The sequence below is a fragment of the Falco peregrinus genome, chromosome 3 (genome assembly GCF_023634155.1).
Source record: "Falco peregrinus isolate bFalPer1 chromosome 3, bFalPer1.pri, whole genome shotgun sequence".
NCBI lineage: Eukaryota > Metazoa > Chordata > Aves > Falconiformes > Falconidae > Falco > Falco peregrinus.
Genome location: NC_073723.1, coordinates 100414667 through 100430403, shown reverse-complemented (window position 1 = coordinate 100430403; position 15737 = coordinate 100414667). Strand labels below are relative to the sequence as shown.

At 44.3% G+C, this 15737-nt stretch overlaps 1 protein-coding gene across 3 annotated transcripts in view; it reads right to left on the bottom strand.

Annotated features, from left to right (window-relative positions):
• Window positions 1-15737, bottom strand: part of E2F3 (E2F transcription factor 3) — a 44012-nt gene that overhangs the window by 12461 nt on the left and 15814 nt on the right. For all 3 annotated transcript variants that reach the window (XM_055800233.1, XM_055800232.1, XM_055800234.1), the window contains exon 2: window positions 316-427. In XM_055800233.1, the coding sequence (XP_055656208.1) occupies window positions 316-427 (112 nt within the window). The remainder of the gene's footprint in view (window positions 1-315; window positions 428-15737) is intronic.

Here is a 15737-nt window from a genome sequence, read left to right as displayed (position 1 = left end):
GCCCAGCACTGAGCCCTGGGGACCCCGTACCACTGCCCTTGGCCCCTGGGCCCAGCCTGCCCAGCCCCTCGCAGAGCCCCCTGCCCCCAGCCCGCAGCTCACAGAGGGTGCGCTCGGTCCCCTCGCGCAGGCCATAGGTGAAGGTGCCAGGACATTAAACAGAACTGGTTGTTGTGTTGCAGGCACGTCCAGGCAAGGACAGTAAACACACACACCCTTCTGGCCGGGCAACACAGCCTGTTGTACTGGTTCACTCATAGCTCATTAGTAAAATAAAACCCTCCGTGCCACCCAGCACGTCACAAATCCCCTTACTTTTTGGACTGTCTGGGCTTCTTGTCGCAGCTCTTCCTTTCCCCTTTGGAGTCTTTAGTCCTTCAGCAAGATACTGGTGGCCACTTTCTCCTAGCTCCAGCCTTCGTTTTGCCTGTTAAAAAAAAAAAACAAAATATTTTTTAAATTTATTGATTGTTAAGTATATTTCCTTTATCAAACACTATATTGGGGCTATAGGAAAGGCAGATAGCAGAGAACTTTCCACAGCAAGGTACAGGTTCATAGCCCATGTTCATCACAAGGGAATATGAAGATTTCTTGGAATCCTCAGGTGGATTTAAAGATGTCACTTTCAAAAGCTAGGTTGATGGGGGTTATTTGAAAATTCAGCATTTTTTTTTAATTTGAAAAACTGAGCGACAGTTGTATGATCTACTTCAGTCTAGTCTGGACCTTCTTAAATACATATGAAAGATTTTACCCTCACTCGAGTTGAGACCATTTCAGTTAAGAAAAACAAAGTGAATCCCTCAAGCACATGCACGTATGCACCCACAAAACTACTTTTTTTTTTTAAAAAAAACAACACCTCCTTATATCCATATAAATTTGTGCACAGGTAGCATTAGTTATGTTTTCCCCTCACCATTTGAAAGGATGGCTTTGAGAGGACAAGTAACTTCCACTACTATAAACTTTCCATCAATGAAATAGGAGACATGACATCATGAGCAGCACTGGACAACTGCTCTCCTCTGCTTCTCAACAATTTTTGTCCTCATTGAAAGTACAGCTACTATATTCCACGTTAACTAGCACATTTGCGCTAAAGCTGCCTACATAAAAGCAAGGTGGAGCAAAAATCCTATTAGAAAGATGGTGCCTGAAAATCAGCTAGATGTTGCAACCAGCTCAAAGGCAGGCTGTGTATACCTTGAATAATAATGAAGGACACCGTTCAACTATGCAACACGTAGACAAACTGCAACGAAAACCACCACTATTATGAATTTGTTCCTAGACAGAAACACAATCCACTATCTTTGGAAACAATTCTATACCCTGCCATGCTACTCGGGTTACTGAAATTAAATCTGGGGATACTTGTTATCCTAACAATAGAAAGAACATTATCTGGGAAGACACAGGAAAAAGAAGAAGTTTTACATCTAATGAAGTTTAACCAAAGAACTGTTTCCAAAGAATGTTGTTTATTCAATTATGTAGAATAATTCAGTGTACTTTATTTGCTTACTCTTTAGACATGCCCCAAAGGGTTGGATCTGCTCCTCAGTGAACCAAAACAAAATAATACATTCTGCTATAGAGCTGTAGACAGATATTTCTGTATCGTGGATTTAGCTTATGCATTTTACTTTGGGTCTTTGACCAACAGAAAGTGCTAAACAAATTACTTTATATGCATTAATGTATGGATACCTAACTAAAGTCTTTGTACTGGGCTCCATTTGCAAACATCAAACTTCTTAAAAGACGAATTAAAGCTCATGAAACTCATATAAGCCCACAAAGTAACATCATGCCCAGAGTGCTTAGGCCACTCTTCTCTGTGTTTTGTGCGAAGGGGCAAGGCGCTAATTCATCAGTGACGGCAAAGCTGAGCTAACTGCATCGTGCTAACCAACGCAAGCACCGCGCACAGCAAAGCTGAGCTAACTGCATCGTGCTAACCAATGCAGGCACCGCACCATCGGTGGCAGCTTCTATGGGCATGCGACACCTCTGCTCCTCTCCCTGAGACATCGGCTCTGTAATCCAAGGACACAGATTTTAAAAAGGTCAACTGTTAACAAAAGCATCCAGCTAATATGTTTAGCCAACATAATTGGATTAAATTAAGATTACAGCTATTCCACAGGGAGAAACACATTTCACACTTTTTTAAGTAAGTGGTTTTCCACCCTGAGAACTATAAGAGAAAAGGAAGGAGGGGTGAAAAGGGAACAATTCAGGGCGTGGGAAGACTAGGCCAAAGGGATACAATTAAAGATAAAAGAGAATCTCAAAACCAGGTGTGAGAAGGAGGGGAAATGCTAAAGACTTTAAATCCAGAGATTTGCAGTGGCTCTGTCCATCAGAAGAGAAACTTTGGGGTTTGGACTACACATCAAAACTTCGTGTCTCAACTTGTTTGCAAGACACAAACAATGGTATTTTGCCCCTGCTTTTGTGGTTAAACACATACAACTTTCTCCTGTGAACTTCAAATAATCTGGTTTGGTGGCGAGAACATCCTTTGGCCACGCAGCAGCACGCCTGTGGGTCTGACAGCGCCGTCCCTGCGGGCAGTGCGGGACTGCCCACGGGTTTCTGCAAAAATACCAAATAACAGATGCAGCACCACGAGGCAGTTATTGTGCAGGGCACGAAGCAGACAGAAAACCTCAGAGAGGTTTTTATTGTATTTTATTTTAGAGGAGTTTAAAAGAGCTTGGTGAAGTTATTGAGAGGCAATTTTAGTAAACGCCGGGGAAGGTTGAATTTCTGGCCAGATGTTACATGTCACTCAGCAAGTGCTCTCTTCCCGTTCCTGTTTTAAAAGCTTCGTAACTGATAAGATGTGGGACTGAAATGGTATATTCTCTTAATTTCTTCTTCCGTGACTTACAAACCAAAGATTTTCCAGTGCCTTTTTCTTTGCACTACAGATCCTGGGTGACTCAGATGGGATGGTTTCTCTCTCCCATCTCCAAAATTATTCACAGTGCTTTCTGATCTCAGAGTTCTCGTCAGAAATCTGAACACAATCAGCAGAACCAGTGACCCTTTTAAAATAAAACTTCTTACTTTGCATAACTTATTTCCACTACAACACTACATTTGTTATTTGCACTGCCTGTACAAATCTGTGTATTTTATTTTTCTTCGTTTGCATCAATCATAGCATGCAGAATCTCTGACACAGTGCGTGGGACCTGGTAAGAAGCAGCAAGCCTAAGGACGCTGGTGCAAAGCATCCCAACGATAGGGAATGATAGGAAACATATAGACTAAGAACATCTCAGCGACATTAAATTGAGCGCAATAAATGGAAGTCAGATTCCTCAGGGGGATTGTGAAAGGATTGCAAAACACATGGGGCAGTGACACAGGTAAAGCCACAAATTGATACATCCAGCAAGAAACATGAAAGTAACAGGAAAGGATCCTACTGAGCTGAACCACCTACCTAACCACTTAGTGGAGACAAGAAAAATGTGGGAACACCTGTTTTGCCTCAATTTTCTCTTCCAGTACTATGAGCAATTCCCAATATAGACAGAACTATGGATTCACTCTTCAGTGCAGGCCACTAAAAACAGGTGGCACCTTGACTCCTATGTAGTAATGCCTTTTTAGCTTCCATTTCCTTTTTTAAAACAAAAAAACAACAAAAAAAACCCAAAAACAACAAAACAAACTGCTACCACAATTAACATCAGAGGCAAAGCCACAAGAACATCTTTATGAGAACACTTCTCTCAATAGGAAAAGAGTTTAAAAATTCCTAGGGTAAGCTGTGTTTTCAAGTAGGCAGGATCTGATGCAATTCACTTTACAATACTCAGTCTCGGGGATTAACTTTTAAGAAGAGGTTGGAGGCAGGTACCCAACACTAGGAAAAAAACCCACAAATTTGTTTTTTCATGAATTGAAAAAAGGGGTGAAAAAGGTGGAAACAGGAAATTAACAGCCCATTCCCCTTAATGGGCTGTTTTGCGCTCACAGCTACCTGGGTCTAACAGGTTGCTGCCACCACCTCTTCTCCTGCATGGTCCCCGTATGCTGGTGTGGGCAGTGCTTGACTGATGGGTCCCCATCAGACCCCACGGGAAGCTGGCTCAAGGGGTCACAACCAGCAGAAACTGGTTCTCCTCCAAAACAGGAGGGAGTTTTCTGCCACGTTATCCCTTGTGGGTGACTTGTCTGCGCTGGGAGCTGCTGGGCAGGAGCAGCGGGACACCCCCCATGCCCCTCAGGGCATCAGCTTGGCATCGGAGCGGCTTGGCTTTCGTGTCACACAGCTATCAACTTCAGTTCTTAGGGAAAGAAACCAGCACTGATTAAGAAGAAAACACAAAAGTCAGAGAGTCACTTTGTAAGAGCATAACAGACAGTGCAGCGCTAAGCGTTAGGTAACAGCCAGCATGGAGTTTTATCGAGATAGCAGAGAGGGAAGTGCCATGGCAGGAGACTGCCAACATCAGGTTTTGAAGACTGCACCATGTCAAACCAAAGTCTCGCTTTCTACAAGGCTTATATTTCTAGGTTTGAGGGAAGATGCAGTAAACCCTCCTCTAATTCTTTCCAACGATAAAACCATGGAGCACAGCTTTGCCAAACTATGCACATTGAAATTTTTCCTGCTAGAAGCCTCTCTCAGCTGTATTACTGGATGCAAGACAGTTGCACTCTTTGCAAGAGACAGACCTAAGAAAAATAATGTTACCTGTGCTACTTTCTGAAAACCCTTTGAAATATTCCTGCACGTGTTAGGCTTTAGCAGGCATGTAAAAATTTGACAGAAGGATGATCCAAGTTGGGCATATTCTGTTAACTCACAATCCTAAATTGAAAAAGTGCAGTCAGTACATTTTCATTATAAACATTAAGAGCCAAATTCCATTTCAAACTGCAAGTGCCACAGCTCTCGGGCCCGCCAGGCTATGCACATGCCATCTCTTGGGAGGTCCTGTCCAGGATGAGACACATCTAAGTCCCCTGCTCCCCTAGCAGGCATCCAGGGTATAGGAGAGCCTCAGCACTCCGATTTAAATACAAAGGGACAAAAGCTGAACTCAGATGCTGAGATGGGGACGGAAGATAAAATAACTTATTAAAAGGAAAAAAATAATCAAACAAAAAAAAACAATGAGATGCGGAGCTGGAAAGAAACTCCCGTTTAGGGTTGACTGGGCAGGAAAAATAGGAAGACTGGAAATGACCAAGCACAGCAAGGAAGAAATTGTGTGTGTATTAAGTGATAGCTGACAGCGAACTAAGCAGCAAGCCAGAGAAATGCACCGCAGTGCTCAGCTGTGTCAATGTCTCAGAGCAAGGACTAAGTTGGGCAAGTTAAGCAAGGGCAGATAACTAAGCCCAGCGTAGTCTCTAGAAGATATTACAATTGCAAGAGGCAGATAAAATGGCAGCTTTTCTGTATGCCACCACAGTGCTGATATTACCGGGGAGGGGATGCAAGCCTGCCCAGGGAGCACAGATAAACATTGACTGCAGCGAGGGAGCCGCAGCACAGGCACTTTACCAGTCCCCACGCACTTTCCACAGACCGTCTTCCACGTTTTCCAAATGAAGCAGTCACTGAAAAATGCAATTTAAAAGCCAAGGTTCTGAGGCATGAACTCTAGAAAGCTGTTCCAGAGGTCAGGAGCTGCAGAGAAGAAAGCAAACATCTTACATGAAAGGATAAATTAAGCTGGAGCTTGATGAGGAAGGAGTACGAGACAAGAAGCAAAGGGAAGAAGGCACCTTGGGGTGAACACACGGAAATATTCATATGTTAAGGCAATTTCTCCGCTGAACAAGGTGATACAGGCTGTGCATGTTGAACATGCTCAAATGAACAGACTGGTATGTGGAGAGCCCCGAGTGCCTGCCCGAGGGCTGCACCCAGCCGAGGGCACAGCAAACACTCCGGCCAGCACCAGAGAGATGGAAAAATGGGGAGAGGTGCAGTGACAAAAGTGGAGGAGCCCTCTGCGAGGGAGGGCTGAGCTTTGCTGGTCCACGCGCAAGCGAGAAAGCACCCGAGGTCACCAAAAAGATGCAAGAGGATGACCAGAGCTCCCGCCCTCGCCCCCCTGGTGACAGCTCCTCCTTTCATTCCTATTTCTGCTGAGCAAGGAGGAGATCCATTTGCAGTTCAAACTCCTGGGAGGGAGAGGGATTTCACTCTTCCATGAATTATTTACCCCAGTGTTCTCTACACACAGGTACCAATAATTTGTACCATACTATGCTTGGTGTTGGTAATGAACTGACAGTATAAAACCATTAAAAGGGTATTTAAGAATAGGAAGACAAAGCAATAGCTGGGAATTAAACTACTTGCATGTAAAAGATAACAAACTATGTCCTTAAAAGGGGAGTTCTAAAAGTCCTCTCAACTCTTCCCAAAAATATTACTCACTTCTCTGTCAAAAGCATGCATTCCCACACTGCCTTACACAGGGGAACAAGACCAGGAATGGCGCTTCCATGAAAGCATGCCCTCAAAATGAAGCTTTACACATAGCCCATTCATTAGACTGAGGTAAAAGCATTTAAAATGATACACAAAAATAGTGCCTTGAAAATGGAATACATTGTAAAACCAGCACAAGGAAGAACGGGAGTCTGAAGTGTCGCTACTTATTAATCAGGATTATTAGTTGAGTGACAAGCAGCTAGTATTTGAAGTAACATTTAAAAAAGCATTTTAAAGCAAATGAAAACACAGCTTGCAGAAATCATCCTGATCAACCTACTCCAACACAAAAGCCTCACATTTTCTTCTGAGAAGATGGCAAATGTATCAAAAAGAGGACAAAAAAGTCCTTTCCACGATATCAATTTGTGTTTCCTAAACTATAATTCTTTTTTTTTTCATCTTATAACAGTTTTGACTGAGGCAAATCCTTCTCCAGCTCCTATACTGGAACTGTTCATTCAGCTACAGTCGAACTGTTTGTTTTTAATATAGATGAATATTAAAAGAAAATGGCCTTTCAGTGTCTTAATTGGGTTTATAATTCAATGAGAGGCATCTGACAATTACCAAATTAAACTACATTCTGATCACCTGGAGCCCCTCTTCATTAGGCATTTGACCCTGACAGCTGAGGGCTGATAGCGTTACTCTGGTGATGTTTCTTCCAAGGCCTAATTAAACCATCCTATTTCCACCCATTTTCTATTTTCACAGCGCCCTCAGAAGTATCAGGAGCATTGAGGAGGCCACAAACTGTCAGCGCTTCAATATCAAACCGCAGGGCTTACATTTAGATCAAAAAAGTTAAGATGCGGGTGGCCAGGTTTCAGTGCTGGATCCCTCTTGGAAGGCAGGACCCAAGCCAGAGGGACCTAGCGCTGCCTGTCCCGTCTCCGGTTGAAGATGCAGAGAGCAGCAAGGCGAGCACCCTGGGTGCCTCCAGCCATTGCCGCAGAACGGCACACGATGCCGCTTTTAATGCCCCCCGAAAGGGCCAGGTTTGCTTTCAGCCATGCCCGATGCTCGGGGTGCGGCGAGCCGGCGTTAGCAGCACTGTGCATCAATGCCCTGCCTGAACAGAACATTTTTCAACTTCATTTAGACAAAACACAATAAACCAAACCCAGAAAGCAGCCAAACACAGCAATGAAAACTGGTGGTTTCTTCCTAGCCCTACAGCGGGTTATTTTTCCCCAAAAGAGGGTTATCATCTGAAGGTGCTAACTGCTTGTGTTTTTTTCATCCTGGTATCTCGTGAAGAGCTGACCTGCCAGAAAGTCAGAGCATCTCCCCATCACCACAGCTAAGGCACTCAGACACTGCCTTACAGACAACCCATCTGATGATATTCCATTTTCTGCTCATCAATCTGCTTGTGGGATCAGTGTCAGGCTTGCGCTTAGCACAGCGGCCACTGCCAAAACGTGCAGCTTATCTGAATTCTCCTACATGGGTGCAGTACTTCGTATTTTCTTTGCACTAGAAGGGGAAGGACATTACAACGGTTGTGCAAGAAATAAACCAAAGCATAAACCACGTTTCAGGCCTCAAACCAACAGAATTACACCTAGGCTGCATAGGAAATGAATCATCTGAGATGTTTCTACTGCAATTTTTTCCACCAAATATGAAACAATTGCTTCTTACTGGAAGCAATAGCTTTGTGCTGTACTACAGCTTGAAAGCTCCCGTTACCACTTCATGTTGAAATACGAAAAGTTATTTTCAGGAAACTGCACCCAGTTTTCATCTCAACTGCTAAACTGCCCCAAGGTGAGGAGCAGACGCGGCTCTAAGCAGCCCTGAGAACAGCTCCGGCAACACCTACGCCCTCATCCCAGCGGCTGCTGGGGCTGCGCTGCTCCTGCCCACACGGCGTGGAAGCTCTGGGAATAAAAATTCCAGAAAACAGACGGACAGCCAGGCAAGACTCACTGCCAGAAGCACAGACAGACCAGCCAGCATCTGGGGTGGCAGTGGCGGGAATCCTGACTGCAGGGGGTTTGGCGTGACTGGGTGCAGCACAACAGTTTCCCTGCAATTCCCTGGGGAATCGTGCAAGACCATGGTAGGAAGACTAGCCATGCGACCCGCAGGCTTTAATGCCAGCCTGGTCCTACACACCAATGTCAACGCCCCTGGCCATTCTCACACCACTGCAGCGAGGCTGTTGCCCCCACAGCAAAGCCCAAGGGTTTGCAGCTGCAGCTCGTATCAGTAATTTCTCACCACACACATCCTTTCAAGAAAACAAGACCATCATAAACCAGGCCTGATGCTGAACTTCCCAACTAACAGTGAGCAGCTGGGGAGGGGGGGCCAGCAGGACGTGACAACCAACCAGCCACGTAAGAGGCTTCTTGGTGTCACTTCTTTGTATTGTGTCTATATGAACAACCACACCGCAGGGCCACCACCTCCAGCTGAACCCCCGGGATCGAAGTCAGCCAAACATGAAAGCAATAGTTCAAATCCTGTTTGGGCACCACTTCCCCATATGCCCGCAAGCGCTTCAGCCCTTCCAGAGACTTCCAGCTTCCCAAAGAGTGAGGTTAAAACCGAACGGGACCCATGGAAAGAAATCTTTCATATAATTTTAAGGTTTGTCCCAAAGAAAAGAAAAAAAAACATCGCAAAGCAGTCAGTCTCAAAATACATCCTCGAGATTATTTTGCCTTTTGAATTTCAGGCCTATTTTTAAAAGTACTCTTTTTTTAAAGTCATTAACTTCAAATAAGACTGTGATTGGATTAGTTCCACTGAGTCGCTTCCACTCTATATGTAGAAATCAGCACAGCTACTCAAAAAAAAAAAAGAAAAAAGCAAACAACTTCCAAACACTGCCAGTTGTCTGCCAAATTGTCTGCTAAACAAACAAGCCCTGGGAGGAGGGAGGAAAGATATTAAGGGAGCTGGAGAATAGGACGGGGTGAACTTCCTTTGAGGAAATTCCAGTAAACGCCACAAAGTATCAGATACACAGGTTAAAAACCAAAATAGCAGTACACTGGGCACGCATGCCGAGGTAGGAATCGGGAAGAGAGTCCCTCCTTACAGAACATATAGAATGTCATCATAAAACTCTCTAGGAAGATGTAATTAATCAGACTTGATATGAACAAAGTGAAAAGGGAGGAGGAAGAGCGCTGGCAAAACCATGCCAGGGCTATGTCAGCGTAGGTGCACTGCAGCGATGCAAGATTGGGCTTGCAGCACAAAGTTTGCTCACTAAATTGCCAGCCTAAGCCACAGCATCCTGAGCTTTGTTTTCCTTGGGCACCTAGAAGAAAGGACAGCATGTGTGGAATTACACTAATGAAGTTCCTGGAGCGCAAGTTTTCTTCTCTGTGCAGGTCTACAGTTTGAGATTTCCCATGCTGGCACACCGAATCTTCCTGCATTTGCTGCAAAATACCAGTACGGAGTTATACCTCATATATACAGTCCTTTGGCACTGTACATGCATGTCTGTGTGTGTATATATACATATATATGTACAAGTGTGTCTGTGTGATATATATATATGTATGTATATAACTACACTGTGCCAAAGGACTGCATGGCTTTACTCTACTGACAGGTAATTCATAATGAACCAACTAACTTGTTCATTCTTCCAAAAATTAATGACAAAGAGGATCCATATGCAAATGCTTCAGAAACTACAGCAAAGAGCTACAAACTAGAAGGCAGCAAGTTTTAAATACCTGGACCCACATGGGCATTAGTGTTGGGCATTCATGCCCCCAAAGGAGGAGAATCCTTTCTTAAAAAAAGTCGATACCAATCTTAACTCCATATTTTTAATTCACTGCCTGAGGCACGATGGTTCTTACATCTAACTACTGGTTCAATTAACGTAATTAGTTAAGGGAAGTCAGATCTGAAGTAGTAAAACATTTGATTTTAAAATATTTCCTTCACCTAGTTCCATACAAGTATAAAAACGTACAGCTGGATTCCCTGAGAGTAATAAATGTACTTTGGATCCATTAAAGGTGATAAAAATATTACATAGACGTCCAAAGGACATTGTAAGTGGAAGCCATTGCATCGCATCTGGGTCTGGTTGTCTCCCAAAAGTTTTTTTTGCTGAGTCTCACTGAGTCAGACCACACAGGGTCCCAAGTGTTTACTGTAATACAGGCCAGGTCTGTACGTTACGTAAACTGTGCGGGTTTTAGTTCAGTTTAAGGAAGTCCCAACAGTGTCCAAACAGATTAACCCAGAAGTCACTTCTGCACCTAGGAGTAACTATCATGCTGACTTCACATGAAGAGATCGATTTATCGTTCACAAGCTAATTAGGTATGTTTTTAAAAGGAAAGTACTAGTACCATTAAAGACAGAAAAAAAATCCTCAAGTAACCTTGAAGTTAACACAATAACCTCCTCCACGTACCAAACCGCAGAGTAACAAAAATAAATAACAAGTGCCCAAGAAACAGGAAACACGGGTAACATATCCAAAGGCAACTATCCCTAGAAACAGCCAGAAGCGAGGCACCAAGTCAGCAGAAAGTCACAGAAATAGATAAAAGCACATAAGAGACCGAGGGAGGGACCGGCAGATGGCAGGGAGCCAGAGACCCCAGCGGTGGCTGACAGCCCCCTTCATCCTTGACCAGGAGCTGGTACTGCCATCAGGAGGCTTCTTCACAGCACATTCACTACAAACTGAGCTGGATTTTCACCTGGCTGGGCTGCTAAACTCTGGGTACTGGCGATTTCTTCCCTCCCCACGCCACGGCAGGCGGCTGTCGCATTCACGCCTGTTGCGCTGCTCAGCTCGGCAGTGGGCAGCTCAGGTGGCAGCACGAAGGGAGCTGAACTCTTAATATTTTAAATTCTGCATAATGTCACAAAGAACAATTCATCCGCCCAGCTCTCGCTGCGCCGCACACCCTGCCTCAGCGGTGCTTTATCACTCCATCAGCCACACCAAGGAGCAGAGCAACCTGGGAGCGCTGGCTGAATGAAGATAAATTTGTTCAAACAGCAAGTTTTACTTCATCCCCGTGACAGAGAGGGAATAAAAACAAGACAAGATGACAACAGTTGGTAAGAAAAGTGAACGAGTGTTGGTAGAGTAAATGGTTTTCTTTTTCACATCTGGATAAATTCTGTCATGCCACAGATGGGACAATCTAAAAAGCTGATGCGATAGCCTCATTTACAGGACAACATCCAAAACAGATGTGTCATCACAGGGAAAAAATTTCTAGGGGAAAAGAAGTTAATGTTGCTGCCCTTTCTCAGATTATGAAGTGTATTTTGAAAAATTTTTGGCTCTGGTGAACCAGAACATCTCAGGTCATAGAGTCAAGCAAGGACCTGGCTCTACACCAAAACTGACCCACACCTGACAATCTATCCGTTCCGCTTTGCCTTCCTATGCATTCCCTAACTAAATACCTTGAGATGTCTTCTCCAGAAAAATGAGTACTACCTTTAAGACTCAAATTTGAAGATGAAATTAATTCATGGTTTCCTCTAACCCATCCCTTGATCTTGAACCCTGACTTTCTAACATGACCTCCTATGTAGCGCAGACCACTAGATTTCCCCTAGTTGCTATGCCGTTAACAATAAGCTGTTGGGTGGCCAAAGAGAGGAAGAATTTGCCATGCAATTTTAGAATCTGCATTATAAGAAAGTTTAACGAGCAAGCACCTGTCAGGAAAGACCACAAACACCGTTGCTCCCACCGAAAAGCAGGCACATGGACCCGCTGACCTCAAGGCTGTCCAGAACTGAAATTACAGAACGTAACTCTGCAGAGAAATCAGAAAGCAAGACATTCACTCTGTGAAAACTTGAAGCTATCAACTCATAACTATTTCCCCTCACTTGAAAAAAAAAAAAAAGTCTAATTTCCACTTTGAGTTTGTATTGTTTGGCTTGCAGTATTAAGTTCTCGCTGTGCTCAAGTTCGACAATTTAAGAAGTCCTTTAACACTAGAATCATCTCACAGAGTGGCTCAGGTGGGAAAGGACCTCTGGAGATCATCTGGTCCACACTCCACTGCTCCAAGTGGGAGCACCTAGAGCAGGATGCCCAGGGCTGTGGCCAGCTGGGTTTTAAGTATCTCCAGTGAAGGCGACTCCACAATGTAAGAGACCTGTTCCAGGGTTTGATCATCATCACTGTAAAATCTTATGTTTAAACGGAATTTAAATTGCATTTCAGTTTGTGTCCATTGCCTTTTGTCCTGTCACTCACCACCACTGAGGAGAGCCCAGCTCCATCTTCCTCACTCCCTCCCATCACGTGTTTACACACTTTCTCTCCTCCAGGCTCAACAGTCCCAGCTTGCTCAGCCTCTCCTCACATAGCAGATGCTCTGAGACCTTAATCACCTTCACGGCCCTTTGCTGGACCTGCTCCAGTATGTCCACGCGTCTTTTATACTGGGGAGCCCCACACTGGACCCAGCACATCAGATGCGCTGCGCCCGGGCTGAGCAGAGGGGAAGGATCCCCTCCCTCACCTTGCTGGTAATGCCATGCCTAAGGCAGCCCAGGAGGTCATTGCTGGCCACCAGGACCCCCAAGGCTGTTTTCTGCAGAGCTGCTTTCCAGCAGGTTGGCCCCAGCCCATCGTGGTGCCCGGCGTTATCCCTCCCCACAGGCAGGACTTCGCACTTCCCTTTGCTGAGCTGCACGAGGCTCCCATCAGCCCGTTTCCCCAGCCTGTCGAGGTCCCTCTGGACGGCAGCGCAGCCATCAGCTGTATCAACCACTCCTCCAAATTCTGTATCTTGTATGTTATCAGTCAAGTCATCCCTTAGTATTAATTTCATAAGCAAAATATTGCCAACGTTGGACTGCAGGGCATCTCCTTCAGACCTCAAATAACTTTTGCTGCCCTATTTAACATCATCTTCTATTTCCAACATTTTCCCCTTAGAAGTACTAGCGCCAAATCGTGTATGTTAAGCATCAGCCGCACCAACACTATTCACTGAGGCAAAAGCATCCCCTTCTCCTACTCCTTTTGTTGCCCACGCCAGGACGCAAGCCCCAGTGCCATCGCTCCTTGGCATTGTGCTGGAAGCTGGCGTGCAGTTGCTTGTCCACTACAGACTTCTCAGAAGTGCTGCTTTCCAGGATACAGGCCCTCTTTCATAAGGCATAGCTTGCATTCCCTGCCCCTGGCATACAGCTTTGCCTTGGGCTGTGTTAAAGACACAGTGTGTCTGAATGTGCCTACAGAGCAAGTTGCGAGAGCTCCGTTATCGTTCACTATTCTGCTAGCAAATACTATCAGTAACAGGTTTTTTTGTTTACTTCTGGGACAATGGTGAAAGCACTCCATAGTATTGAGATCAGTGCAAATACTCACTGCAATCCATCAAAAGGCCCCTTTTCTTGTCACTTTGCCAATTTTTAATCCAATGCCATGCCAAGTTACTTTTTTTTTTTTTTAAATCAAAATGCTTTACAAAATTGAACATCTTTATCAGCTTCACTCACATGTCAGGCAGCTACATCTTTTGTTATCTTTTACTTTTGGTTAGTGTGGAGGAAAGGCAGGAAAAGAAGGGTGAAGGTGGGAAAAGCTGGCTGCTGGATACCACTGGGAAGTGTTTTAGGAACCACCACAGGCGGTTTTTGCAGTGCTGTATACAGAGTAACGCCATCCTTATCACTGCACGCTACTTACACCCTACAGAAAGGGTTATTTCAAGATTGTTGGGCATCCCAAGTTTTATGGATGCTAGAATGAGACTGGAAGAGCGGAACATTGTAAAAGCACAAAGGTAAGAGACGACACCTAGGAAGAAAGCAGAAACTCAGGTGTCTATTAACAAGCTTTAATTTCTATTCATTGTAGCCTAAAGTTCAGAGAAAGCCCCTTTGGCTTCCAGCACCGCTGCCTTCCCCCCTCCTTCCCCTTCTGCTCCCTGCCTTGCTGTATAACCCTGCAGTTGTTAGAACTATCCCGTAGGCAATGGACAGCTAAATGGGATTTTCCAAAAGCCTAGAGAAGTCTTCCAGTGGAACGTAGCACTAAAATATCACCTATTAAAGGCTGCACTAAAAATTCCTTTCTTTAAATAGATTTCTCTCTTCAAAAGTATCTACCCAACTCAGGCTTACGGGTTCTTCCACAAATGTACCTTAATCTGTTCAGAAAATAAATGACCATACAATTTAGTTGTACCTCCTTCACAAAACCTGTAACTTTCTCTTGTGATCAGTACACCTTGATCCTTTTCATTTTCAGAGGCAGTCCTACTTATGAGTCATCTTTCCCTCCTCTCTCACACACATACACACACTTTTCCGTTTCTCCTTTTCATCCTTTTCCTCTTGTTTTAGTAAAAGCCATAGGTAGGGCAAACCAAAATAGCAAGTTTCACAACTGGACATGAGACATCCTTAAATTTAGATTAAATGAGCCCTTCCAAAGTACACGGGCTCTTTCCATCCAGACAGATTTATAAAAGCTACATATAATTATGGAAAGGAATAGGATCAAAAATAGCTGTACGATGGCTTTTCTCAACAGTGTATGGATAGGAAGGAGGACAGCCTGGTTCTCTTCGCAGTAGGAAGAAGGGTAAAACAACTCAGGGCAGCCCTGGGAAGCCCCCACCATTACTAAAAAGCCTAGTGTGGTAGACCCTCAAAAAATAAAAAATCCTAATTTTCCACACTAATTGTTTTCCCAGCCCTAGTTCCAAAGTGTATCAAACTGAAGCCAAGATCACCCAAGAAAACTCGACTACATTTCACTGTCTCAGACTGCGAGTCCTTATCCAAGGTAAGGCAAAAGCACTTTAGAGAGCACCTTGGAAGAAACCTGCTGCACCTGTCATTGGTTTGTCTTAGAAGCATAAAACTCAAAAAAAAAAAAAAAAGAAAGAAAATCTTTTGTATTGCCTTGACATCAACAACTGCTAACCTGTCAACAGGCGCCTGTTGATGATAGGAGCGAGAGCCTTCTTTCTCCCGGCCTCCCCCCACGCTTTGCACTGGCAAGGAGCCCTCACGCTCTCCATGTTAACTTGGAACGAGTTTCTGCAGCGTGGCTCTGCGCTTTCCACAGCAAACTTGGAAATTTCATGTCCGCTTCAGGTAAATACATTTTATTAAATTAAATATAAGAAAGTAAATATGGCAGGGTTACAGCGTTCCTTGTGCAAAACACTGAATTCCAAAATAAATAGGAATGGTACATAGCTTTCACATTCTACTATTCTGCAAATGTTTCAATGCACAATGGTGCTAAAGAAAGTATCAG